This window comes from Salvelinus alpinus, chromosome 8 (assembly GCF_045679555.1).
Source record: "Salvelinus alpinus chromosome 8, SLU_Salpinus.1, whole genome shotgun sequence".
In the NCBI taxonomy this organism is placed as follows: Eukaryota; Metazoa; Chordata; class Actinopteri; order Salmoniformes; family Salmonidae; genus Salvelinus; species Salvelinus alpinus.
In genome coordinates this window covers 22,364,152-22,389,462 of record NC_092093.1, presented here as the reverse complement: position 1 = coordinate 22,389,462, position 25,311 = coordinate 22,364,152, and the positions used below count along the sequence as shown (strand labels likewise).

General features: G+C 44.9%; 1 protein-coding gene across 2 annotated transcripts in view; it reads left to right on the top strand.

The window, feature by feature from the left end:
- Nucleotides 1-25,311, top strand: part of LOC139582729 (pleckstrin homology domain-containing family G member 1) — an 84,558-nt gene extending 59,247 nt beyond the window's left edge. For both annotated transcript variants that reach the window (XM_071413005.1, XM_071413004.1), the window contains exons 5-17: nucleotides 5,066-5,112; nucleotides 8,640-8,790; nucleotides 9,185-9,316; nucleotides 10,416-10,598; nucleotides 10,731-10,826; nucleotides 11,535-11,621; nucleotides 12,061-12,094; nucleotides 12,210-12,302; nucleotides 12,413-12,471; nucleotides 13,818-14,009; nucleotides 14,196-14,318; nucleotides 14,473-16,399; nucleotides 21,769-25,311. In XM_071413005.1, the coding sequence (XP_071269106.1) occupies nucleotides 5,066-5,112; nucleotides 8,640-8,790; nucleotides 9,185-9,316; nucleotides 10,416-10,598; nucleotides 10,731-10,826; nucleotides 11,535-11,621; nucleotides 12,061-12,094; nucleotides 12,210-12,302; nucleotides 12,413-12,471; nucleotides 13,818-14,009; nucleotides 14,196-14,318; nucleotides 14,473-16,399; nucleotides 21,769-22,793 (4,149 nt within the window). In that variant the 3' untranslated portion in view covers nucleotides 22,794-25,311. The remainder of the gene's footprint in view (nucleotides 1-5,065; nucleotides 5,113-8,639; nucleotides 8,791-9,184; nucleotides 9,317-10,415; nucleotides 10,599-10,730; nucleotides 10,827-11,534; nucleotides 11,622-12,060; nucleotides 12,095-12,209; nucleotides 12,303-12,412; nucleotides 12,472-13,817; nucleotides 14,010-14,195; nucleotides 14,319-14,472; nucleotides 16,400-21,768) is intronic.

The window sequence follows — 25,311 nt, the reverse complement described above, 5'->3', positions numbered from 1 at the left end:
ACTGCACCGTATTGAGGGGAGGATGGATGGGGCCATGTATCGTGAGATCTTGGCCAACAACCTCCTTCCCTCAGTAAGAGCATTGAAGATGGGTCGTGGCTGGGTCTTCCAGCATGACAACGACCTGAAACACACAGCCATGGTAACTAAGGAGTGGCTCCGTAAGAAGCATCTCAAGGTCCTGGAGTGGCCTAGCCAGTCTCCAGACCTGAACCCAATAGAACATTTTTGAAGGGAGCTGAAAGTCCGTATTGCCCAGCGACAGCCCCGAAACGTGAAGGATCTGGAGAAGGTCTGTATGGAGGAGTGGGCCAAAATCCCTGCTGCAGTGCGTGCAAACCTGGTCAAGAACTACAGGAAATGTATGATCTCTGTAATTGCAAACAAAAGTTTCTGTACTAAATATTAAGTTCTGCTTTTCTGATGTATCAAATACTTATGTCATGCAATAAAATGCTAATTAATTACTTAAAAATCATACAATGTGATTTTCAGGATTTTTGTTTTAGATTCCGTCTCTCACAGTTGAAGTGTACCTATGATAAAAATTACAGACCTCTACATGCTTTGTAAGTAGGAAAACCTGCAAAATCGGCAGTGTATCAAATACTTGTTCTCCCCACTGTATATATATATATTTTTAGTGGATGAGTTAATTTACTTTTACAAGGGCAATATTTTATAGATCTGTTCTATTTCTGTGACTTTGGTTTGCTGTTTTTGGGTCACAGAGTACATGTTAGGATGGAGAGAGAGTGTGTGTGTGTATTAGGAGTGTGTGCGTATTGGTGGGACATCTGGTTGTGTTTAGCTGGCTCTCTGGTGGCAGACTGCTGGAGACTAAAGAGAAGCCTGCTCTTCAATTTACTGCTTTTCCCACGGAGAACCTCCAGGCAGTGTTTGTGTGTGTGTGTGTTCACACATACACATGTACTATAGTATAGTATGTATGTATGTACACTAAAAGTGTGTGTACACCTGCCTTTTCGAACATCTCATTCCAAAATCATGGGCATTAATATGGAGTTGGTCCCCCCGTTCCTGCTATAACAGTCTCCACTCTTCTGGGAAGGCTTTCCACTAGATGTTGGAACATTGCTGCGGGGACTTGCTTCCATTCAGCCACGAGCAGTAGTGAGGTCGGTCACTGATGTTGGGCGATTAGGCCTGGCTCGCAGTCGGCGTTCCAATTCATCCCATAGGTGTTCAATAGGGTTGAGGTCAGGGCTGTGTGCAGGCCAGTCAAGTTCTTCCACACCAATCTCGACAAATAATTTCTGTATGGACCTCGCTTTTTTGCATGGGGGCATTGTCATGCTGAAACAGGAAAGGGCCTTCTCCAAACTGTTGCCACAAAGTTGGAAGCACAGAATCGTCTAAAATGTATTTGTATGCTGTAGCGTTTAAGATTTCCCTTCACTGGAACTAAGGGGCCTAGCCCGAACCATGGAAAACAGCCCCAGACCATTATTCCTCCTCCACCGAACTTTACAGTTGGCACTATGCATTCGGGCAGGTAGCGTTCTCCTGGCATCTACCAAACCCAGATTTGTTCTTCAGACTGTCAGATGGTGAAGGGTGATTCATCACTCCAGAGAACGTGTTTCCACTGCTCCAGAGTCCAACGCCGGTGAGCTTTACACCTATTGAGCCAACGCTTGGCATTGCGCATGTTGATCTTAAGCTTGTGTGCGGCTGCTCGGCCAGTAAAACCCATTTCATGAAGCTACCGACGAACAGTTATTGTGCTGACGTTGCTTCCAGAGGCCATTTGGAACTCAGTGAGATGATTTTTACGCACTTCAGCACTCGCCGGTCCCGTTCTGTGAGCTTGTGTGGCTTACCACTTCGCGGCTGAGCCTTTGTTGCTCCTAGACGTTTCCACTTCACAATAACATCACTTTCAGTTGACTGGGGTGGCTCTAGCAGTGCATAAATGTGGTGAACTGACTTGTTGCATCCTATGACGGTGCCACGTTGAAAGTCACTGAGCTCTTCAGTAAGGCCAATCTACTACCAATGTTTGGCTATGGAGATTGCATGGCTGTGTGCTCGGTTTTATACACCTGTCAGCAACGGGTGTGGCTGAAATGGCCAAATCCACCAATTTGAAGGTGTGTCCTCATACGTGTGTGTGTGTGTGTGCATGTGAGTTATTTTTGGTATGAATAGAAGGGTGTGGCCTTCTATAATTGTACTTTTTTGACTGTATGTCACATGCCCATGTGTGTTGATGGCATCACTTGTTCTTGTTCTCGAGTGTGTACGGTATATGTGTTTGTAGAGTATGAGTGTTTATGTGCAGAGCCACAGGAACCAGACAGCTCCCCAGTCATCTGTCCTCTGTGTTTATGATGCTGTTTCCTGTGATAACTGTCCACTTCCTGTTTCTGGCCTAACCCAGAGTATTTATGGACACATGATGAACACCATCAGGACCAGGGCTATTATCAGTTACGCAACTCCAGGGTCATGTGAATGCTCGACAGCAAGTGGAGGGGGATGACAAAGGAAGGAGGGTATGGAGAGATGGAGAGAGATATGAAAGCTAGAGGGCTAGAGACGGAACATGAGAGATGGTAGAAGATATGTAATGGCATAAGTAGTGAGAGACTGTGATCAAGAGTGAAAGAGCGTGAACAAGAGAGGCAGAGACATTCAGCGTGATGGAGGTAGAGAAAAAGAGATAGGGAGGACAGCGAGGTTCATTCCAGCTTTGATAAGTCATGCTGCCTCTGATGTCTTTAAAGTGCAGGGAGGCATGAGAGGTGGAAACGGACAAATTAAAGGGGTGGGGATGGGAAAATCAGTGTCTACAGCATATAGCGCTCAACATTGCCTTTAAAGGGTCAATCAGAAGTTGCTACATACATTTTGGTACTCATAAATGAATGATATGTACCCACTGATTCTTCAAGATATAACATATAAAGTCCTCATGAGCTTAGTTCAACTGTCGTACCCAATCAGAAACCAAAAAATAAGCTTGTTTTACTCCAATGTTTGTAAACAAAATAAATGTAAACAAACACTTTTATAGTTTTAACCATGTTTTGAGGCTATACATGTGATATCATGGAAGGTCAGTCCTTGCATCCATAGCTGAGAAGTTGAGAACTATGAATTTGAGAGTGGTTACATTTCTCCAGCCCCGTCCTTCAGCTTTTTACCGAAACAGGGGCGGAGAGAACGCTTTGTTACCGTTTCAACTGCTGATTGAAGCTTTAACTTCTCTGGGATATGTGGGACGCTAATGTCCCACTTGGCCGCTAACGTCCCACTTGGCCAAAAGCCAGTAAAAATGCAGAGCGCCAAATTCAAATAAATTACTATAAAAATCCAACTTTCATGAAATCACACATGAAAGACACCAAATTAAAGCTACACTTGTTGTGAATCCAGCCAACATGTCTGATTTCAAAAAGGATTTACGGCGAAAGCACAACAAACGATTATGTTAGGTCAGTACATAGCCACAGAAAAACACAGCCATTTTTCCAGCCAAAGAGAGGAGTAACAAAAAGCAGAAATAGAGATAATATTAATCACTAACCTTTGATGATCTTTATCAGATGACACTCATAGGACTTCATGTTACACAATACATGTATGTTTTGTTCGGTAAAGTTCATATTTATATCCAAAAATCTGAGTTTAGGCGGGACGCTACTGTCTCACTTGGCCAAAAGCCAGAGAAAATGCAGAGCGCCATATTCAAATAAATTACTATAAAAATCTAACTTTCATTAAATCACACATGAAAGATACCAAATTAAAGCTACACTGGTTGTTAATCCAGCCAACATGTCAGAATTCAAATAGGCTTTTCGGCGAAAGCAAACAATGCTATTATCTGAGTTAGCACCATTGTAAACAATGAGAGATAAGCATATTTCAACCCTGTAGGTGCGACACAAAACGCAGAAATAAAAATATAATTCATGCCTTACCTTTGACGAGCTTCTGTTGTTGGCACTCCAATATGTCCCATAAACATCACAAATGGTCCTTTTGTTCGATTAATTCCGTCGATATATATCCAAAATGTCAATTTATTTGGCGCGTTTGATCCAGAAAAACACTGGTTCCAACTCGTGAAACATGACTACAAAATATCTCAAAAGTTACCTGTAAACTTTGCCAAAACATTTCAAACTACTTTTGTAATACAACTTGAGGTATAATCGTAAATAATCGATAAAATTGAAGACGGGATGATCTGTTTTCAATACAGGATTAAAACAATCTGTAGCTAGCTTTCTGGTCATGCGCCTCTAACAAACAGTACACCACAAGTGACCCTGATTCAAAATGGCCGTACTTCTTCATTACACAAAGGAAAAACCCTCAACCAATTTCTAAAGACTGTTGACATCCAGTGGAAGCGTTAGGAACTGCAAGAAGGTCAATTAGAAATCTGTATTCCCAATGAAAATCCATTGAAAAGAGAGAAACCTAAAAAAAAAGATCTGAATGGTTTGTCCTCGGGGTTTCGCCTGCTAAATAAGTTATGTTATACTCACAGACATGATTCAAACAGTTTTAAAAATGTCAGATTGTTTTCTATCCAAATCTACTAACACTATGCATATCTTATCTTCTGCGGATGAGTAGCTGGCAGTTGAATTTGGGTATGCTTTTCATCATTTGGGTATGCTGCCCCCTATCCTAGAGAAGTTTTAAGACATGGATACTGGTAATCAAGGTTCACTTTCATTCTCTGCCTCTAAACTGATGTGAGAGGCCTCCTTATTCTATCCTCAGGAACGCTTGACCACTGACTCACCCAGTGTAACCTCCCCCCTTCCCCTTGACACAAACACTCCATTTAGTGGAAACTCACTCTCACTCTTCCCTGTTGGCACACATTTTACAAGGTTCTAAAAATTCTCTAGTCAATAGAGGAATTTAGGTTGGTTCTAGGGAGGATAGTTTATTTCCTCCACTGCTGCTACTGGCATGAGTGATTTTAGGTACTGATGCCAATGTAACATGAATGTAATTATTTGATCAGGCCCTGATGCTAATGTAACATTAATGTAATTATTTTGTCTTTCTTTCCCAGAGTGAAGAGTTCCACATTTACACTCAGTACTGCACCAACTATCCAAGGTAAGCAACCCCAACTATGACTTCTTACACAAGATTATTTTATGGTACTTGTGTGGTAAAACCAAAGGCTATTGTCTATATTTGGGTGGACAATAAAGTTATATTCTATATTTGGGTGGACAAAGTTATATTCTACTTGTGGGATAAGTTGAGCAATTTTTTACATTGTGCATCACTCTGTCAAGGGAAATATAGTATTCTTTCTAACAAAGTTATCTACATGTAAAACTGTGTACAAAAAATTAGGAACACCTTCCTAATATTGAGTTGCACACCCTTTTTCCTTCAGAACAGCCTCAATTCGTTGGGGCATGAACTACAAGGTGTCAAGTGTTCCACAGGGATGCTGGCCCATATTGACAATGCTTCCCACAGTTGTGTCAAGTTGGCTGGATGTCCTTTGGGTGGAGAACCATTCTTGATACACACAGGAAACTGTTGAGTGTGAAAAACCCAGCAGTGTTGCAGTTCTTGACTCAAACCGGTGCGTCTGGCACTCATATCCATACCCCGTTCAAAGGAACTTAAATATTTTGTCTTGCCCATTCACCCTTTGAATGGCACACATGCACAGTCCATGTCTTGTCTCAAGGTTTAGAAATCCTTCTTTAACCCGTATCCTCCCCTTCATCTACACTGATTGAAGTGAATTTAACAAGTGACATCAATAAGGGATCACAGCTTTCACCTGGATTAACCTGGTCAGTCTGTCATGGAAAGAGCAGGTCTTTATGTTTTGTATACTCCGTGTAGTCTGCCACACTCATTGTGTGTGTCAGAGGATGCTGGTGGTAGGGGCTATAGGAGGACAGGCTCATTTGTAATGGCTGTAATGAAATACATGGAATGGTATCAAACATATGGAAACTCCATTCCATATGACTCCATTCTATTCATTCCATTCCATCCATTACAATGAGCCCGTTGTCCTATAGCTCTTCCCACCAATCTCCTCTGGTGCGTGTTTGACAGTCTGTGTAGTATGAACATATATAGACGTATAATCTTCCTCCTTGTGATCTGGATTTGCATACAGGTGAATCTCACCTTCAAGTTCTTGATTCCCAGAGTGTCGTATATCTTTGTACTGTCTTTATAGAGCTACAGTACCCCAGGGTCTCTCTCTGGGTAGCCCTGATATACATCCCAACCCAACAGGAGTCTGTCTGCCTCACTGCCAGTTAATGCCCCAGCCTCTCTCTCTGGGTAGCCCTGATATACATCCCAATCCAACAGGAGTCTATCTCCCTCTCTATTTAGTTATTTATTTGAAAGGGAGCCTGTTGATAGAGTTACAGCCCCTATTCGGACAGATGGGTATTATATCCGCCACCTTATCATACTCAGTGGCTGGCTTTAATGTTTTATTTCACCTTGTGTGAACGACGTCTTGTCCTAGGAAACCATGTGCGTGTGTGCATGTGGTGTGTCTTGGGGCCGAAAATGTGAGACAATTCTTCACAATGAAGCCTAATGAGAGCAGTGCGTTTCACAATGGTTGTGACACATTACAAGCCGTACACCATTGGCTGCGACGTGTTGTTTTAGCATTGTAATGAAACACACACTTTACATGCTACTACTGACAAGTGATTATTTAGTAGTTGATGGTGATTATTTAAGTAGTTAAATATAGCGTGTGTGTCCACATTCTAGTGCAGCTCTCCACAGGCCTCACATTGTTATCTCTGTGAAACCCAACCTGAGAGCTCAGAATGACGGAGATACATCTACAGCCTCGGTTCCTACTGTAATTGTGTGTGTGTGTCAGTCTGGTCACCAGTCGTTAGCTAGGGTCACCAGCTGTGTGAGGGGGTGGTTGACACACACACACACATACACACACACACACACACACATACAGTGCATTCGGAAAGCATTCAGACCTCTTTACTTTTTTCATTTATTTTTTTTAGCCCTTTTTCTCCCTGATTTCATGGTATCCAATTGGTAGTTACAGTCTTGTCTTATCGCTGCAACTCCTGTACGGACTCGGGAGAGACGAAGGTCGAGAGCCGTGCGTCTTCCGAAACACAACCCAACCGAGCCGTACTGCTTCTAGACACAATGTCCACTTAACCCGGAAGCCAGCCGCACCATTGTGTCAGAGGAAACACCGTACACCTGGTGACCGTGTCAGCGTGCATTGCACCTGGCCTGCCACAGGAGTCGCTAGTGCGCGATGGGACAAGGACATCCCTGCCAAACCCTCCCCTAACCCGGCCGACACTGGGCCAATGGTGAGCCGCCCCATGGGTTTCCCGGTCACGGCCAGCTGCGACAGAGCCTGGACTCGAACCCAGAATCTCTAGTGGCACAGCCTTAGACCACTGCGCCACTCGGGAGGCCCTAGACCCCTTGACTTTTCCCATATTTTGTTACATTACAGCCTTATTCTAAAATGGAGGAAATCGTTTTCCCCCCTCATCAATCTACACACAATACCCCATAAAAAGTATTTTTACATTTTTGCAAATTTATGAAAGAAAAGAAACACATTTACGTAAGTATTCACACCCTTTACTCAGTTCTTTGTTGAAGCACATTTGGCAGTGATTACAGCCTCGAGTCTCTTGGGTATGATGCTACAAGCTTAGCACACCTGTATTTGGAGAGTTTATCCCATTCTTCTCTGCAGATCCTCTCAAGCTCTGTCAGGTTGGATGGGGAGTGTCTCTGCACAGCTATTGTCAGGTCCCCCCAGAGATGTTCGATCATGTTCAGGTCTGTGCTCTGGCTGGGCCACTCAAGGACATTGAGACTTGTCCTGAAGCCACTCCTGCGTGGTCTTAGCTGTGTGCTTAGATTTATTGTCCTGTTGGAAGGTGAACCTTCGGCCCAATTGGAGGTCCGGAGCGCTCTGGAGCAGGTTTTCATCAAGGATCTCTCTGTACATCGTTCATCTTTCCCTCGATCCTGACTAGTCTCCCAGTCCCTGCCGCTGAAAAACATCCCCACAGCATGATGCTGCCACCACCATGCTTCGCCGTAGGGATGGTGCCAGGTTTCAATATTGGTTTCATCAGACCAGAGAATCTTGTTTCTCATGGTCTGAGAGTCCTTTAGGTGCCTTTTGACATACTCCAAACGGGCTGTCATGTGCCTTTTTACTGAGGAGTGGCTTCCGTCTGGCCACTACCATAAATGCCTGATTCTTGGTCACCTACCTGACCAAGGCCCTTCTCCCCCGATTGCTCAGTTTGGCCGGCTCTAGGAAGAGTCTTGGTTTTTCCAAACGTCTTCCATTTTAAGAATGATTAAGGCCACTCTGTTCTTGGGGACCTTCAATGCTGCAGAAGTTTTTTGGTACCCTTCCCTAGATCTGTACCTCAACACAATCCATCTACTTACAAACACTCTGACCTTAAATGGGCCTTTACATGACCTTGCACTGTTCCCTTAGACAGGACTGTGTCTGTGGGATCTGTCATTCTGTATTTTAATTGGGCTACAATATCTGTCATTGTTTCCTAGGATTTATATCATATTTTATTTTTCCTTCTCTCCCTCCATCTCTCTCTCTGCAGGTCAGTGGCTGTGTTGACTGAGTGTATGAGGAATAAGGTGTTGGCTAAGTTTTTCCGGGAGCGTCAGGAATCTCTGAGACACTCCCTGCCTCTGGGCTCCTACCTGCTCAAGCCAGTGCAGAGGATCCTCAAGTACCACCTACTGCTGCACGTCAGTAATACACCTAAGCACACACACACACACACACACACACACACACACACACACACACACACACACACACACACACACACACACACACACACACACACACACACACACACACACACACACACACACACACACACACACACACTGACACCTACATCACACTAGCAAAACCCCACATAAGGCTAACACTCAGACCACAAAGAACTGTGTGTACGGTAATATACTGTATGTAAAGTTAGCCACCAGTCTATTTTTGAACAAGCTAACCCTACTGCCAAGAAATACCGGGCCAACATAGCTGGCTACTGCAGAAACAGATGGTACCCAGTCTAACGTACAGCTATCCGTGTACATTACCCACTCTAACACTGGGTGTGTTTTCTGTCCCCTGTAGGAGATAGCCAACCACCTGGAGAAGGACACAGAGACATATGAGGTGGTGCAGGAGGCCATAGACACCATGCAGAGAGTGGCCTGGCACATCAACGACATGAAGAGGAAACACGAACACGCCGTCAGGCTGCAGGTAAGATTACACTTGCAAATGAACATGCTCACACACATATACACATGCACACATTCTCACACATACCTGCATATGCAGTCAGGATTTTTACTATAGTCTGGTCATGGCAATAGATTTATGTAGAGCAGGTACAAACACACACACACCTGCCATGTTACAAGTTGGCGAACACACACACACACACCTGTCATGTTATAAGTTGGTCAACACACACATTTATTCTGCTCCAACAAATTACATTTGGAATAGTCTGCATCTTAATGGTTTGAATTAGACTGACATTAGTGGCTGTCCACATATCCTACCATTGTTTCCCTAGCTTTCACCAGTCTAGGCTGCTTCCCGAATGGCATGCTATTCCCTACATAGTAAACTACTTTTTATTAAAGCCCTATGGGCCCTGGTCAAAAGTAGTGCACTATATAGGGAATAGTGTTCCATTTGGGACGTAGACTCCGTCTGTCTCCGCTAGGTTATGCAAGACATTGTTTTCCAGGGCTAATGATGGCCTTGCATAACACAGCCGGCAGATAAAAGAGAAAGTAGCTTTATTCAGTGGGGAGGAGGATGATCAGATGAGTGAAGGAATGTGTGTGGAAGTATTTACTTAGGATCTGAGGAAGAGTGCTTAGCTGACCTGTCTAATTCTCTCTGTCCTTTTTTGTCTCGCTCCTCTCCTTCCTCTGTTCTTTTCTTCCTCTCTTCTCCTCCTTCTCATGTCCTTTCCTGTTCTTCTCTTGTTCTCTCACCTGTTTCTCTTAACTCATTCTCATCCTATTCCTCTCTCTCTTTCCCACTCTCCCACCTCTCCTCCTCCGCTCTCTTGCTCTCTCTCTTTCCCTCGCCCTCTCACATACTCTTCCCCCTGTCCTACTCACTCACTCACTCACTCACTCACTCACTCACTCACTCACTCACTCACTCACTCACTCACTCACTCACTCACTCACTCACTCACTCACTCACTCACTCACTCACTCACTCACTCCTCTCCCTCACTCACTCCTCTCCCTCACTCACTCACTCCTCTCCCTCACTCACTCCTCTCCCTCACTCCCTCTCCTCTTCCTCCTCCCTCTCTTCCCTCCCCCTCTCTCAGGAGATCCAGAGTCTGCTGACCAACTGGAAGGGGCCTGATCTGATTGGCTACGGTGAGCTGGTTCTGGAGGGAACATTCCGTCTGCAGCGGGCCAAGAACGAGCGCACACTCTTTCTGTTCGACAAACTGCTGCTGGTCACCAAGAAACGCGAGGAGGCGTTCACCTACAAAGCCCACATCCTAGTCAGTCACAACACTAATGCTAAAATATTTGACAGAAAATACCTCCCAAAACTTCCTAAGGTGTAGCAGTCTTTATACTTCTAACCCAAAGTGAGACTAACCATAATACTAACCATGTCTCCGTCATTATAGTGTTGTAACCTGATGTTGGTGGAAATCATTCCGAAGGAGCCACTCAGCTTCAGTGTGTTCCACTACAAGAACCCCAAACTACAGCACACCGTACTGGTAAAGTGAAACTACACCCCACAAACCAAAATTACAGCATATTCAACAGTCGATTTTACAGCATAGAGTAAAAGTAGCCTGTGCTATCCCACCAAGCTTTGCCAAGCCCACCCCTCCTACGTGCCCAGACATGTTGAATGAGAAGGGCTTGTTGTTTCTCAACATAAGTGTTTTGGAAGGGACTTCAAACACCACCATAATCTGTTTTATGTAACAACACATAAAAGAGTGGAAGGGCATATCCCATTGTTGTTATGGGTTTGTCATGGTCATCTTATACTTCGTTTAAAGCTAGAATCCTTAATTGAAACAATTTCTCCCCGCTCCTGTTTTGCTAAAAAGCTAAGGGATGGGCCTGGAGAAATGTAACCACTCTCAAATTCATAGAGCTATGTATGCAAGGACTGACCATCCATTATATCAAATTAATAGTTTTAACCATGTTTGGAGGCTATACAGTGTTTTGTTTACATTTGTTGTTTACAAACATTGAAATAAAACAAGCTTATATATTGTGTTCTAATGGGGTCCGACTGTTGAACTAAGCTTATGAGGCATTTAGAAGTTATATTCTTCAAGAATAAATGGATATATATCATTAATTTATAAGTACCAAAATGAATGTCGCAACTAAGGATTCAAAATTTAAAGTCTAGTTTAATGTCTCTCTCCTTTTATCCTCTCTGTTGTGCTGTGTTCCGCCCCCAGGCCAAGTCTCAGCAGGACAAACGCATGTGGATCCTACACCTGAAGAGACTCATACTTGAAAACCACCCGGCTAAAATCCCAGCCAAGGTGAGACACGGAGCAAACAATGTGTGTCCTCACTAAGGACATTAACACAACCTTGAGTGGGAGGAGGTGGAATGGTCTCACTCTCCCTCTTTCATTTTCGATCACCCCTCTCGCTCGGTCTTCCTCTCCTCCTCTCTCTTTCACTTTCTCTCTCTCTCCATTTTTTTCTCTCTTTCTTCTCTCCACCTCTCTTTGGCTCTGGTTAAAATGGAAAATGATGCTTTTGTCTGGGGGAAATCCTTGAGAGGGTTCATAGTAATTACATGAAAGGGATCTCTTGTTAAACTTGATGCTTGTAAAGTAGTCCGCTTCTGTTGGAAAAGACTACTGTCTGGTGCCATCTAGTGTCTGGTACCCCCATATCTTCAACTTCAATTATAGGCTTGCTGAATTCTGTAATATGGCGCTCACTTTAGTGTTTTTTTCATCTGTTTTTCAGGCCAAGCAGGCCATTTTGGAGATGGATGTTATGCGTAAGTATCCATTTGATATTGGTTGAAGCCTCTTGTGACTATTGTCAGATCATTAAGTTTGTTGGAGTTTATTTGGGTGCTTGATAACATTCCCTCTCTCCTCTGTCCTCTCCAGACCACCCAGGGTTCCACTACAGTCCTGACGGGGACAAGAGGAGCCCCCACACCAAGGAGGGCTCCACCACTCGACGGGTCCGCAGGAAGTCAGGTGAGAAACAGGAGGGACAGGAACAAGGTACTGTAAATGATCAGTGCTGATGCCAATGGACTGGGCCAGTTTCTCTGACTATGTGACATGTCCTGTCTGTCTCTCCTCAGAGCCTCTGTCCAAGTTACTGAAGAACGCTAAACATGGTGTCAAGGAAGATGGCTCAAAGGTCAGCTTAAACCCACATTAGTAATTTATGGATGGTGACACGATGCTACAGTTACACAAAGAAACAGTGTTATATCCATATAGATCCTATTAAATGAATAGAGGGGCTATGTCATGAACAATCAAAAGTTCCAGAATGGTATGATAATGGGTGCCATTGTGGTCAAGGAGAAATTCTTGTCTTAACATGCTGTCTAGACCGGCTGTTGATTTTGTCCATCCATATCAGACGCGATCAGGACATGCATGTTGAAATATCAAAACAAACTCTGAACCAACTATATTAATTTATTAACTGTATTAACTTGCTGTTGTTAGCTAATTTGTCCTGGGATATAAACACTGTTGTTATTTAACCTGAAATGCACAAGGTTATTTTACTCCGACAATGAATCCACAGATAAAAGGGTAAACCGAGTTATCCTCTCCTCCTCCAGTCTTCTTCGTCTTCTTGTTCTTGTTCTTCTTTGGACTTTATATGGTGGTTGGCAACCAAATTTAAGGTGCATTACCACCCCCAACTGGACTGTGGACCTCAGTTCATCTTACAATCACCCACGTGGGTATACAGTATACTCCTAAAAACCAATGAGGAGATGGGAGAGGCGGGACTTGCAGCGCATCACAAATAGAACCAAGTTCTATTTTAGCGCCTGGCTACGCAGACGCTGGAGAGCAGTTTGGATGCAATGATTGAATAACATGTAAATGTATTTAGCAACGCGACACAAGCGGTGTGTTCAGCATGTGATATCAGTAACTGTGTAACACAATTATTGTAAACCTAAAATATTGTCGTATAATTATAAATAGTTTATACTGGTTTTATATACATTTATGTATAAATAGTCTCTAAAATATATGTAAACAGACTGTAAATGTGTGTTTTTATGGAAAGCTGTTTTTTGGATTTACAACTTGTCTAAGTCCTATCATCAACAGCTTTCAGCCAGTGAATGGCTGTGGATTGACTGCGTTGTTTGTATGGAATGTTGGCATATTGGCAGTTAATTTGAAACATTTATGGAATCATTCAACTTAAACTGGCTGGCTAGCTTGCTAGCAAACATACAGTGCAGATAATCTTCAAATTCATTGTTTTACGCTATATCTTATCACAGCACTGGCTGACCATGGCTGACCAGCTCCCTGACCAAAATGGCTGAACTTTTATACTGTCATAAGAAGGTTCATGTCCATTTTAGTATTATCATTCCTAATTCTATGATTATATCCCCATAATAGAGTAACATTTTCAGATAGTTTAGGTGTTATTTGCAACGGTTGCTACACTCTTCAATCACGCACACATTTAACACTCTCTGGCTTATCACCCTCTCTCTGTAGCGGACGAGTCTGGGTGCCACCCTGCTCTCCCCCGTGTCCCAGCTGGCTCTGGGCACTATTGGTCGTAGCCGCAGCCTGGTCAACCAATCACAGGAGTCCCTGGACCCTGGCGACCATTTTGACCATAGCGACAGGGAGGACGGGGAGGAGCCACACCAGCAGGATGCCGACGATGAGGACGACAGTGGCCTGGTGAGTCTCTCCTACCTACCCACAATGCATCAGTTTGACCTTTGAACAACTTTCTCCTCATTCAAGTTTATCAGATTTGCCTGATTTGATTTTGATCCTTAGCCCCTTGCTCTAGCCTATTTGCAGGTAAGAAGGGATTAGATAGGTAAAGGCATGTTAATTACACAATTTTCTAACTGTGTGCAGGGTGGGGGAAAGAGGCTGCGAGTCCCAGAGAAGTCTAGCAGGAAGAAGTTGAACCAACAGGCGTCTATGGACAGCAGCATCGACCAATGGAAGACCTTCAACATGAGCGCCTCAGACCTACAGGTGACTGACCCTAACAGTGTGATGTGAATGACTAGTAGGAATAGTTGTGTACAGGACTTAACGCAAATGTAATAAAGTTATCGCTAGTACATCTACATTTGCACATTTACAAAATAATGTAATTTACCCTCCCTCCATCTCTCCTTCTCTCCAGAGGGCTAACAAATCTCTTCAGGGAGGTCACCACCCTCCTCTCCTCAGGACGCCCCGTGTGATAGAGGAACCTCCGGACACCCATGTCCCCTCCATGCTGGTCCCAGGGGGTGACCCCCAGACGGTGGGGAACATCTGGGCGGACCACCGTGTCCGCAGAGCCATGTTCCCTACGCGTCAGCGCACCATGAACCCCGACGAGGAGGAAGAGGACATCTACCAGATGTTTGTCCCCACCGAACCTGGCGGGCAAGAACCAGAACCACTTCCTGTTAGGTTAGAGGTCACGTCGTCTCCCAGCAAGACCCAGGGACGACCCTGCAGCTGGCACATGGAGCAGGTTCCCACGGTGCAGATAGACCCTCCATCCACCGGGGACAGCAGAGTGCTGCGGAGAGCCAGCAGCGTGGGGGAGAAACAGACTGGCGGCCGACAGACTGGCGGCCGACAGAGCCCCCCTGGTCAGGATGATGACCAGGAAGGGATGACCCATGCCGAATCATCCAGCAACGACATCTCGGGATCGTCGTCGGCCGAGCAGCTGACAATAGACGACATAGAGAACATTTACGACAACATCAGCTATGAGGACCTGAAGAGCATGGGGCTGATCAGGAGGGAGCAGGAGGGTCGTGGGGCCCAAAGAGAGGCCCCTAGAGACACACAGTGCCCTGGGGCTCTAAACTCAGGGGTCACTGGGAGTATTACAGAGCCTCTCATGGAGCCAGACTGCTTGTCTGACAGTAACCACTCATCCACTGTCCAGGAGGGGGTGCCATTTGGGACGTGTGCCCTGAAGATCGTGGAGGAGGAGAACATCTATGATACTATCTGCTTTAGGCCGCCCCCAGCCAAGGTTGACAGGGATGGGGACAGACCTGTACAGGAGAGGGACAGTCTGTTGCCGTCTGCCTCTGAGCCTGACCTGATGGGCTGTGAGAGCCTGGGGGGCTTCGTGTCTGAGGAGAGCCTACATTTTGGGGAGGACGAGAGGACAGAGGATAACTCCCATCCAGTCCACGGCACCTCCGAACCGGACTACTACTCCTCATCCGCCTCGGAAACGTTCTCCCAACGTTCCCACACCGGTGACCAGATGTCGGAGCAGGTGGACGAGATCTGGAACGATTTGGAAAACTACATCAAGAAGAACGAGAAGAAAGCGGACCGCCTTCCCGCCGCATTTCCCGTGAGTGCCAGTGAGGCCCCCAAGACCTCGTCGGTCAAGAGCAGCCCCAAAAAGAACAGCTCCCAAAAACACAGCTCCCCTACCAAGAGCCCCCCAGCCCGCAATCCCAACCCCCCCACTGTGTCCCCCACTCACCAATTCACCATCCCCATCCCCATCCTCAACTTCCCAGAGCTGCTCAGAGAGGCTACCTTTGAAGATGAAGATCATTACCCCTCCCCCTCTCCCCTCACTCCCCCGTCCCTCCCCCTCCCTGCCTTCCCAGACCCTGCCTCCTCCGGGACAGTCAAGACCATCCGTAACAGACTGGCCCGCCTCAGCAGTGGCAGCTTCCGTCTGGAGGATGATGATGAGCTGGGGGATCTGCCCCAACGGGACCCCAGCCAAAGGGACCCCTCCATCAGGGACCTCCACAGCCTGTTCCCTGGAGAGCTGGCTGGGCTGGGGGGTCTGGACTCCCCCCTGGCCTCCTCTTCTCTCCTTCCGGGGGACTCAGTGGACAGCTTCTCCCAGGAGCTCATGGACAAGACCAAGAACCGTGTGTTCTTGATGGCTCGCCAATACAGCCAGAAGATCAAGAAGGCCAACCAGCTGCTCCGCATGAAGAGCATGGACCCCGGCGACATGGGGTCAGGAGGACGCAACAGGGAGGAGAAGAAGCAGCAGAAAGACCTGGAGAAGAAGCAGAAAGACCTGGCAGCCATTTTGGAGGATAAGAAGCAAGGCGGCGCTGCCATAGGTAACAAACACAATCAGTAGTTGCTTATATAGTCATGATATGTACATCTAACTACAGTCAGGTCAATAATTATTGGCACCCTTGATAAAGATGAGCAAAAAAGACTATATATAATTAATACAAATACTGAGCTATATTGCATGCAAAATGTAAATAAAAAATACATTATTTTATACTAACAATTGCTCAGAGAAATAGATTTTGTTTAACAAGTAATAAAAACAATGTAAAAAAAGATAGTGGTGTAAAGGATTGGCAGCCTGTTTCCAGTACTCCATACCCTCGCCAAGATAATGACACGGACATTTTCTACACCGTTTTTTTATGAGATTGAAGAACACATTGGGAGGGATCTTAGACCATTGTTCCATACAGAATATTTCCAGATCCTTGATATTTATTATTATTATTTAAATTTTTAATATATTTTTAACCTTGATTTAACTAGGTAAGTCAGTTAAGAACAAATTCTTATTTACAATGACAGCTTACCAAAAGGCGTCCTGCGGGGACGGGGGCTGGGATTAAAAAATTGAAATATAAATAAAATATAGGACAAAACAAACATCACGACAAGAGAGACACTACAACACTACATAATGAGAGACCTAAGACGACAACATAGCATGGCAGCAACACATGACAACACAGCATGGTAGCAACACAACATGGCAACAACTTGGTAGCAACACAACATGGTACAAACATTATTGGGCATAGACAACAGCACAAAGGGCAAGAAGGTAGAGACAACAATACATCACGCGAAGCAGCCACAACTGTCAGTAAGAGTGTCCATGATTGAGTCTTTGAATGAAGAGATGGAGATTAAACTGTCCAGTTTGAGTGTGTATTGCAGCTCATTCCAGTCGCTAGCTGCAGCGAACTGAAAAGAGGAGCGACCCAGGGATGTGTGCGCTTTGGGGACCTTCAACAGAATGTGACTGGCAGAACGGGTGTTGTATGTGAAGGATGAGGGCTGCAGTAGGTATCTCAGATAGGGGGGAGTGAGGCCTAAGAGGGTTTTATAAATAAGTTTCAACCAGTGGGTCTTGCGACGGGTATACAGAGATGACCAGTTTACAGAGGAGTATAGTGATGTGTCCTATAAGGAGCATTGGTGGAAAATCTGATGGCCGAATGGTAAAGAACATCTAGCCGCTCGAGAGCACCCTTACCTGCCGATCTATAAATTATGCAATCTAGCATGGGTAAAATGGTAATCTGAATCAGGGTTAGCTGGGGTGAAAGAGGAGTGATTACGATAGAGGAAACCAAGTCTAGATTTAACTTCAGCCTGCAGCTTTGATATGTGCTGAGAGAAGGACAGTACTGTCTAGCCATACTCCCGAGTACTTTTATGAGGTGAATACCTCGAGCTCTAAACCAAGGTGAGGCAAAGTATGGCCCGCAGGTAGTTAGTCTTGTCCCATCACTGCAACTCCCGTATGGACTTGGGAGAGGCAAAGATTGAGAGCCGTACGTCCCCCGAAACATGACCCAGCCAAGCCGCACTGCTTCTTGACACAATGCCTGCTTAATCCGGAAGCCAGCCGCACCAATGTGTCGGAGGAAACACCGTACACCTGGCGACAGTGTCAGCATGCATGCGCCCGGCCCGCCACAGGAGTCGCTAGAGCGCGAGGAAATCTCGGCCTGCCAAACCCTCTCCTAACCCGGACAACGCTGGGCCAATTGTGCCCCGCCTCATGGGTCTCCCAATCACGGCCAGCTGTGGCTGGGATCGAACCCGGGTCTGTAGTAACGCCTCAAGCACTGCGATGCAGTGCCTTAGACTGCTGCGCCACTCCGGAAGCCTCTGCAAATTGATTTTAACAAACAATTGGTCACCAAAAAAATGCATCCCTCCATTGAATTTCAAAATCCCGATATGGCCCTCGAGCCCAAAAAATTGACCACCCCTGCTCTAAAGTCTCAGAGGTAGTAATCACACCTGTGTCAAGAGGGGCATTCTTCTTACCAAAGAGAAACCTAGTTGGACACTTACCAGAGAAAGCTAGTTGGACAATAAGAAAGTTTTGTTGTAGAGCGTTTAACACAAAATCCAGGGAGGGGCCAGCTGAATATAAGACTGTATCATCTTCATATAAATGGATGAGAGAGCTTCCTACTGCCTGAGCTATGTTGTTAATGTAAATTGAGAAGAGCATGGGGCCTAGGAGCATGGGGTACTCCCTTGGTGACAGGCAGTGGCTGAGACAGCAGATATTCTGACTTTTTACACTGCACTCTGAGAGAGGTCGTTAGCAAACCAGGCCTTAGACCCCTCAGAGACACCAAAACTCCTTAGCCGGCACACAAGAATGGAATGGTCTACCGTAATCAAAAGCTTTGGCCAAGTCAATAAAAATAGCAGCACAACATTGCTTAGAATCAAGGGTAATGGTGACATCATTGAGGACCTTTAAGGACACATCCATAACCTGAGCAGAAACCAGATTTCATACCAGAGAGAATACTATAGACATCAAGAAAGCCAGTCAGTTGATTATTGACAAGTTTTTCCAACACTTTTGATAAACTGGGCAAAATAGAAATTGGCCTATAACAGTTAGGATCAGCTTGATCAGAGATGGGCTTGGCGATGATAGGGGCAGCAACATTAAAGAAGAAAACCATGTTTTTTGGGGGTCAAGTTTAAGGAGCTCCTTTAGCACCTCGGACTCAGTGACCAACTGCAGGGAGAAACTTTGTAGCGCGGCATGGGAAAAAGAGGGAGGAGCATTGGGGCTAGACGCATTAGAAAGGGGTGGGAGATGAGGAAATGTTGAACGGGCAAAGAGGCATGGCTGAGTCAAATAGGAATCCTGAATTAATGAAGTGGTGATTAAAGAGCTCAGCCATGTGCTCCTTGTCAGTAACAACCACATCATCAACATTAAGGGACATGGACAGCCGTGAGAAGGAGGGTTTATTCTCCAGGTCTTTAACCGTTTTCCAGAACTTCTTGGGGTTAGACCCATGGAGAGAACTGCTCCTTAAAGTAACTAACTTTGGCCTTGCGATAAGCCTGAATGCACTTATTTGCCTGAACGAGAGCCAATCAGCCTGAGTATGTGTGTGCCGAGTCTTTCTCCAAAGGGAATTCTTGAGGTGGAGTAACTCTGCAAGATCACAGTCGAACCAGGGGTTGACCCTGTTTTTTATGGGGCGTGTTTGTTAACAACACCACTGAAAATATTTTAAAAGAAGGTCCAAGCGTCTTCAAGCTGGTTCTATATGATTTTACAGAGGCCAGGTTATGAAGGAAGGCTTGCTCATGAAAGTTTTTTAGCAAGCATCTATAACAAATCAGGACAGGTTGTTTCACTGAGCAGCCATTACGAACACAGGCTGTAAAACAGTGATCACTAAGGTCATTACAGAAAACACCAGACTGATACCTATCAGGATTATTTGTGAGGATAACATCAAGGAGAGTAGCCTTTTCTGGGTGTTTGGAGTCATACCTTGTGGGATTGGTAACAATCTGAGAAAGATTTAGGGAGTCCCATTGCTTTAGGACTTGGTCAGGGGGTTTAAGCATGTCCCAGTTTAGGTAACCTAGCAGGACAAATTCAGACTTAGTGTAAGGGGCCAGGAGAGAGCTTTAGGGCAGGTAGGGTACAGGCCGGTGCTGATGGAAGACGATAACACCCAGCAACAGTCAACAAAGAGCTATTCGAAAGTTAAATGCTTAAAACCAGCAAATCAAATTGTTTGTTGACAGACTTGGTGGAGACAACCGAGCACTGAAGGTGTTCCTTGGTAAAGATTGCCACTCTACCACCTTTGGGAGATTTGTCTTGCCGAAAAAGGTTATAACCAGAAAGGTTAACATCAGTGTTCAAAAATTAACCACGTCTCAGTAATGACCAACACATATGGATTGCAGCTGTGAACCCACACTTTCACTTGATCCATTTTAGGTAATAAGCTTCTAATGTTAATGTGCAGAAAACCCAGGCTTTTACGAGAGCAGAAATCAGTGAAGCAGATATCAGAGCACAAGTCAGAATTGGGCCTAGCAACAGTAGATGGGCCAGGGTGTACATGCACATTTCCAGATATCATCAGCAGTAATATAATCAGGGCACGGCAGAGAACAGGGAGAGCTCTGCAGTGATGATTTATGACATTTGAATGTGCATTAGATGGCAACAAGATCATATTGTACAGCAATTTCATCAGGTAACATGAATACAAAGTGGTGGTTAGAATAGGATGGGAGGCCAAGAGTCTGTGTAATCAATAGAGAGTCAGAGTACCGAGTGTGGGAATAAACATAGTCTGTCCCACGGTTGGGTAAACAAGCAAGTTCATAGTCATCAAAGCATGCAGGAGTCATAAGGCAAATAGCATAAAGCACAAGAAAACAATATAACGGCTTGGGGCTAGCCATTGTAAGTTCAGAGTCACTCTCCCCAACAGTGCGTGTGTGCTGGAGGCGAGCAAAAGCTCGGGAGAGAGTGGGTAGTGTGGCGAGGGTACCTGTACCAGACGGGCAGACGGTGAACAGATCGCCAGGTGGAATCTAAGCAGCAGTGCAGCAGGCAATGGGAGTAGGTGTCACACCCACTTTGGAGAAGCTTTTTTCTGGAGGCAGAATCCTTGTAGAAAATGCCAGGGGATGGTCTCTGAACAGCGGGAGGGGGCTTCAAAGGCCTCTGGATTTGGGTGGGGTAGGCTGTGAGACTCTCCTGCCATGGCTTTGGCCAAGGCTTTGACACCTCTCACTTCACACCACAGTGCTAATTGAAGTTGTATCTGTTCTGTCCTAGCAAGCTTGGTAGCTTATGGACTGCCCTCTTCAATTCAAACCACAGGTTGTTAATGGGATTCAAGGTCGCCATTTGCTTCCAATGGTCCTGGTGCCCTTGTTAAGGTCTACAGCATCAAGAACTTTAGTACCAGGACATTTTAGCCAAAAACCCGGTTGCCTCTGCCAGGAAAACCTGTGGTTTGAATTGAAGAGGCCAGATATTCTGGAAATATTCTGAATGAAGGAATAGTCTAAGATCGTCCCCAATGTGTTTTCCAATCTCATAAAATATTTTTGTAAAATGCTCAGTGTTGTTATCCTCGTAAGGGGAGGGTGCTAGAGTATTGAAAACAGGGGTGCCAATCATTTTTAGAATAGTTTTTATTACTTGTTGAACAAAATGCATTTTTCTGAGCAATTGTATAAAATAATGTATTTCCCAATTTTATACTGTCTTTTTTGCTCATCTTTATCAACGGTGCCAATAATGTTGGACCTGACTGTGTTTGTTTGGTTAATGAAAGGACTAAACATGAATTCTGTGTATTTTATTAAGGTCACTTTCTCCCACTCTCTCTGTCTCTTTCTTTCTCTCTTTCTCTCTCAGGTGCGAGGATAGCCGAGTACTCCCAGCTGTATGACCAGGTGATGTTTAAAGACTCTCCAGGTCAGGGCTCCAGCAGCCCGGGCCCTCCTGGCTCGCACCATGCCCACCCAGGGCTGGCCTCCTCCCCATCCCTGCCTGAGACCTGCTCCTCCCTGGGCCTAGGGCTGGAGGATGACTGGCTCCTCTCCACCTACAGCAACGGGGAGCTGGCCAGCTTTGTGTCAGAGATACGGTCCTCCACCCCCCAGTGCAGGCTCACAGCAGCCTGCTCCGTACCCACCCTAAAGATCCTACCTCCCTCCCCAGAGACCTCACCCACCCAGCGGTGGAGCTCTTGTGTCTCCGCCCCCAGTGAGAAGGAGGAGCATGTGTACAGTTCTATTAAACGACACACCTCCTTTAACTCCGCCTCCTCTTCCTCGTCCTCCTCTAAACCACCTACCAGCCGCTGCCAGTCTATCTGCTCACTGGGCGACCGGCAGCAGGAGAAGGAGAATGACCTTACCGGGTCCAACCGTAGCCCGGCTGTGGTCCAGAGTTCCTCAGAGAGACTCCATGGTCCCAGTAGTCTGGGCCGGGCCGGTCGGCAGAGCAGCCTCCCGGAGCGGTCCAGTTGCGGTCACGGTCACTCTGACCTCACCCTGCAAGACGGTCAGCAGGTGGTGGTCCTGAACCGTGCCTCCGCGCTGAGCATGCTCACAGCCACCCAGAACTACCTAGCCAACTTCAAGGACAATGGAGACGACGATGACGACGATTACGTGGAGATCCGCTCTGAGGGTGAGAGCGAGCGGGATCAGGACTGCTCCGGGCAGCGTAACAACGGTGGTGGTGGTGGCTCCAGAGGGCCAGCCCAGACCCAGAGTCTGCCCTGCACCCCGTCGAGGTCCTCCTGTGGGCTGACGGACCGGGAGCGTCTACAGGAGTACCTCTGGGCGGAGCAGCCGGCACAGCAGAACCAGCCCAACATCGTCCAGTCACTCAGAGAGAAGTTCCAATGCCTCAGCTCCAGTAGCTTCGCCTGAGTTGCCATGACCACCCACAACACACCACCATATGAACATACTAGTAGATGTAGTTTAAGCAGGTCTGTAGCTTTGCCTGCCTCATCATGACAACAAATAACACTAAACGGCTAGAGATTTGTTGACAAGGAATGACACACTACATGGTAAATTCAACACACTACTGTACGCACAACACTACACACGACACAGGTCTTTAGCTTTGCCAGAGTCTTCAGGACAAAAAAGTTCCAATATGCATTTTTGCCTGATTCACCGGTACAACGTCACACGCAACATGCAATACTGCAGCTTTGCCAAAGTCACATGGTCAAATTTCAACATATCACAAAACAACATGCCAAATACTGCACTTGAGTAGTCATGGCAACATACATGTACAGGAACATATTAGTACTACAGAGGCACTACACAGCCACAGCACTTCTTTACAGTCTTCCATGTCAAGCAGATTGACTTCCGTATCTATTTTAGATAAGTTGAAAAATAACGATGAAACGGTCAAAGTTATCATTTTAGCAAACTGGATGATATTGCTGAGTACAACAGTGTGGCAAGGGGCTCAGAGTGTATGGGCTTTACAATTTAAAGGGAAGCATACAGACCATCTTTTAGAGATGTTGGAAATGAGTATTCCATATACTGTACAGATATTTCTGCTAATTTCTGTTATAAATGGTAAGAAATAGATAACTATCCATTAATTCTAACCGTTCCCCCTTCAACAAAAATACTGACATCCCAAAAATGTAATTTGGTACACTGCTGCAGTCTGCCAGCATCTCTTGATGAGGAAATGGCACTGGCTGAATTTGAGTTATGTTGCTGTAATTAGCTCTTTTGAACACCATGTCATTTTAGTTAACAACCACCTAATCAAGGTTTTCAACTTTTGTTTGAGTTACTTTTTAAAGGTTGTTTTAGCGTATTTAACTTTCTATAGCTGAGCTTACCCCTTATCAGAGGGATGATCCTATGTGACTAGGTGTCAGTGGTACTGTTTTAACTGTGCATAATACAGTGTCAACCAATTTAACACAATCTGTGCAAGCAGCTTAATGAATTTGCAATTAGCTCAGGATTATAGGCTAGGTATGGACAGTTTATCAGCAATAATATAAAGAGGATCCACGTGCCTTTTTAAACATGGAGCCTCCACACATAGTACCTTGCTGTTCATTAGGTTGAGTATATTTTACATTGGGCTGTGGTGATGTAAAGCAGTAGATAGCCTATACCAGTCTTAATATAATGATTGGGTTTTCTCAACCTGCTCAAACGCCTTGGTCATGACAAGGGGATCATGCTTTAAACAGAAAAATCTTAAAATCAAGAGAAAAGTGTGCTGATATTCAATAAGCAGCCGCGATAGGAGTTATCTATTTATTTTGAATCTGTGTGTCTGAAAATGGTAATAAGTATATTTTAGTCTTCTGCATACACTACGTAGGTTGAGTGGCATAGTGCATCTTAATAGGAAGAACTTAAAATGTTATTTTATCTTATTCATTTTAAAATGTTGTTTCTAAGAGGGACCATGGAGGAGAGCGTTGAATGAGTGCAGTACTGTGTTTTGATGTACATTTCTCTTCAACCTCACAGAATTTCAGGTCAGATTTTTTTGTTTACTTCATGGGACACCCCTCACCTTCACACTACTGATCAGCACCCCACCCCTCCCACTCCCTTTCTAAACACGTTATGCCTGAATATCATCCAATCATCCTGATTCATTAAAATATTCACAATAATGTAATGTTAGGATAGATTGTCACATACATTGAGTTTACTTTTTGTTTTAACTCGGACGTCACTTTACAGTTTCAGTAGTGAGGATCCACACTTATTGAGAATTTGTTTCATGTTTGATCTCATCAATGTCTCCAACTTATGTCTTATTTATTTACAACAACAAAAAACTATTCTTGACCCCCACACATTGCTATTATGAAACACCACAGCCAGTTTGTAAATTAGAATAATAACGTTTATTTATTAAAAGGTTGGCTTCTTGATGAATTTCGGGACACTTTGGATAAAATTTGGTTCATTTGTTTACTGTGAATGTTACAAAAAAATGTAGTTTTGTTTTACGCACTGATTATATTTTCCTTATCAAAATAATAAATGAAAAGTTGGAATGCACAATATCATGGCCTACTGTTCATATCAATGTAAATGTATCCAAAACAACTTAAAAATATGAAGTATGTTTCTTTTATTCATTGTATATTTTGTTTCTCATGTTTCACTGGTGGGGATTGTCAACCTTCATTGAAATTGAATTGACTCTTGCACTTTTTATTATTTTTTATTATTTTTTTAAACATTTGATTTGAAAACACTTTGTAAAGATGTACATTTTAGGAGAGTTATTCTTGTATGCCATAGGTTTGCTATATGATGATTTAATGTTTAAGTTAAGTGTACTGTCATTTTTTTTAACTGCTAGTTGGCATTGCTCGATAAAACAAATGTATTTGAGGTCATAAATAAAAGACAATGTGGGTTTCCGTGA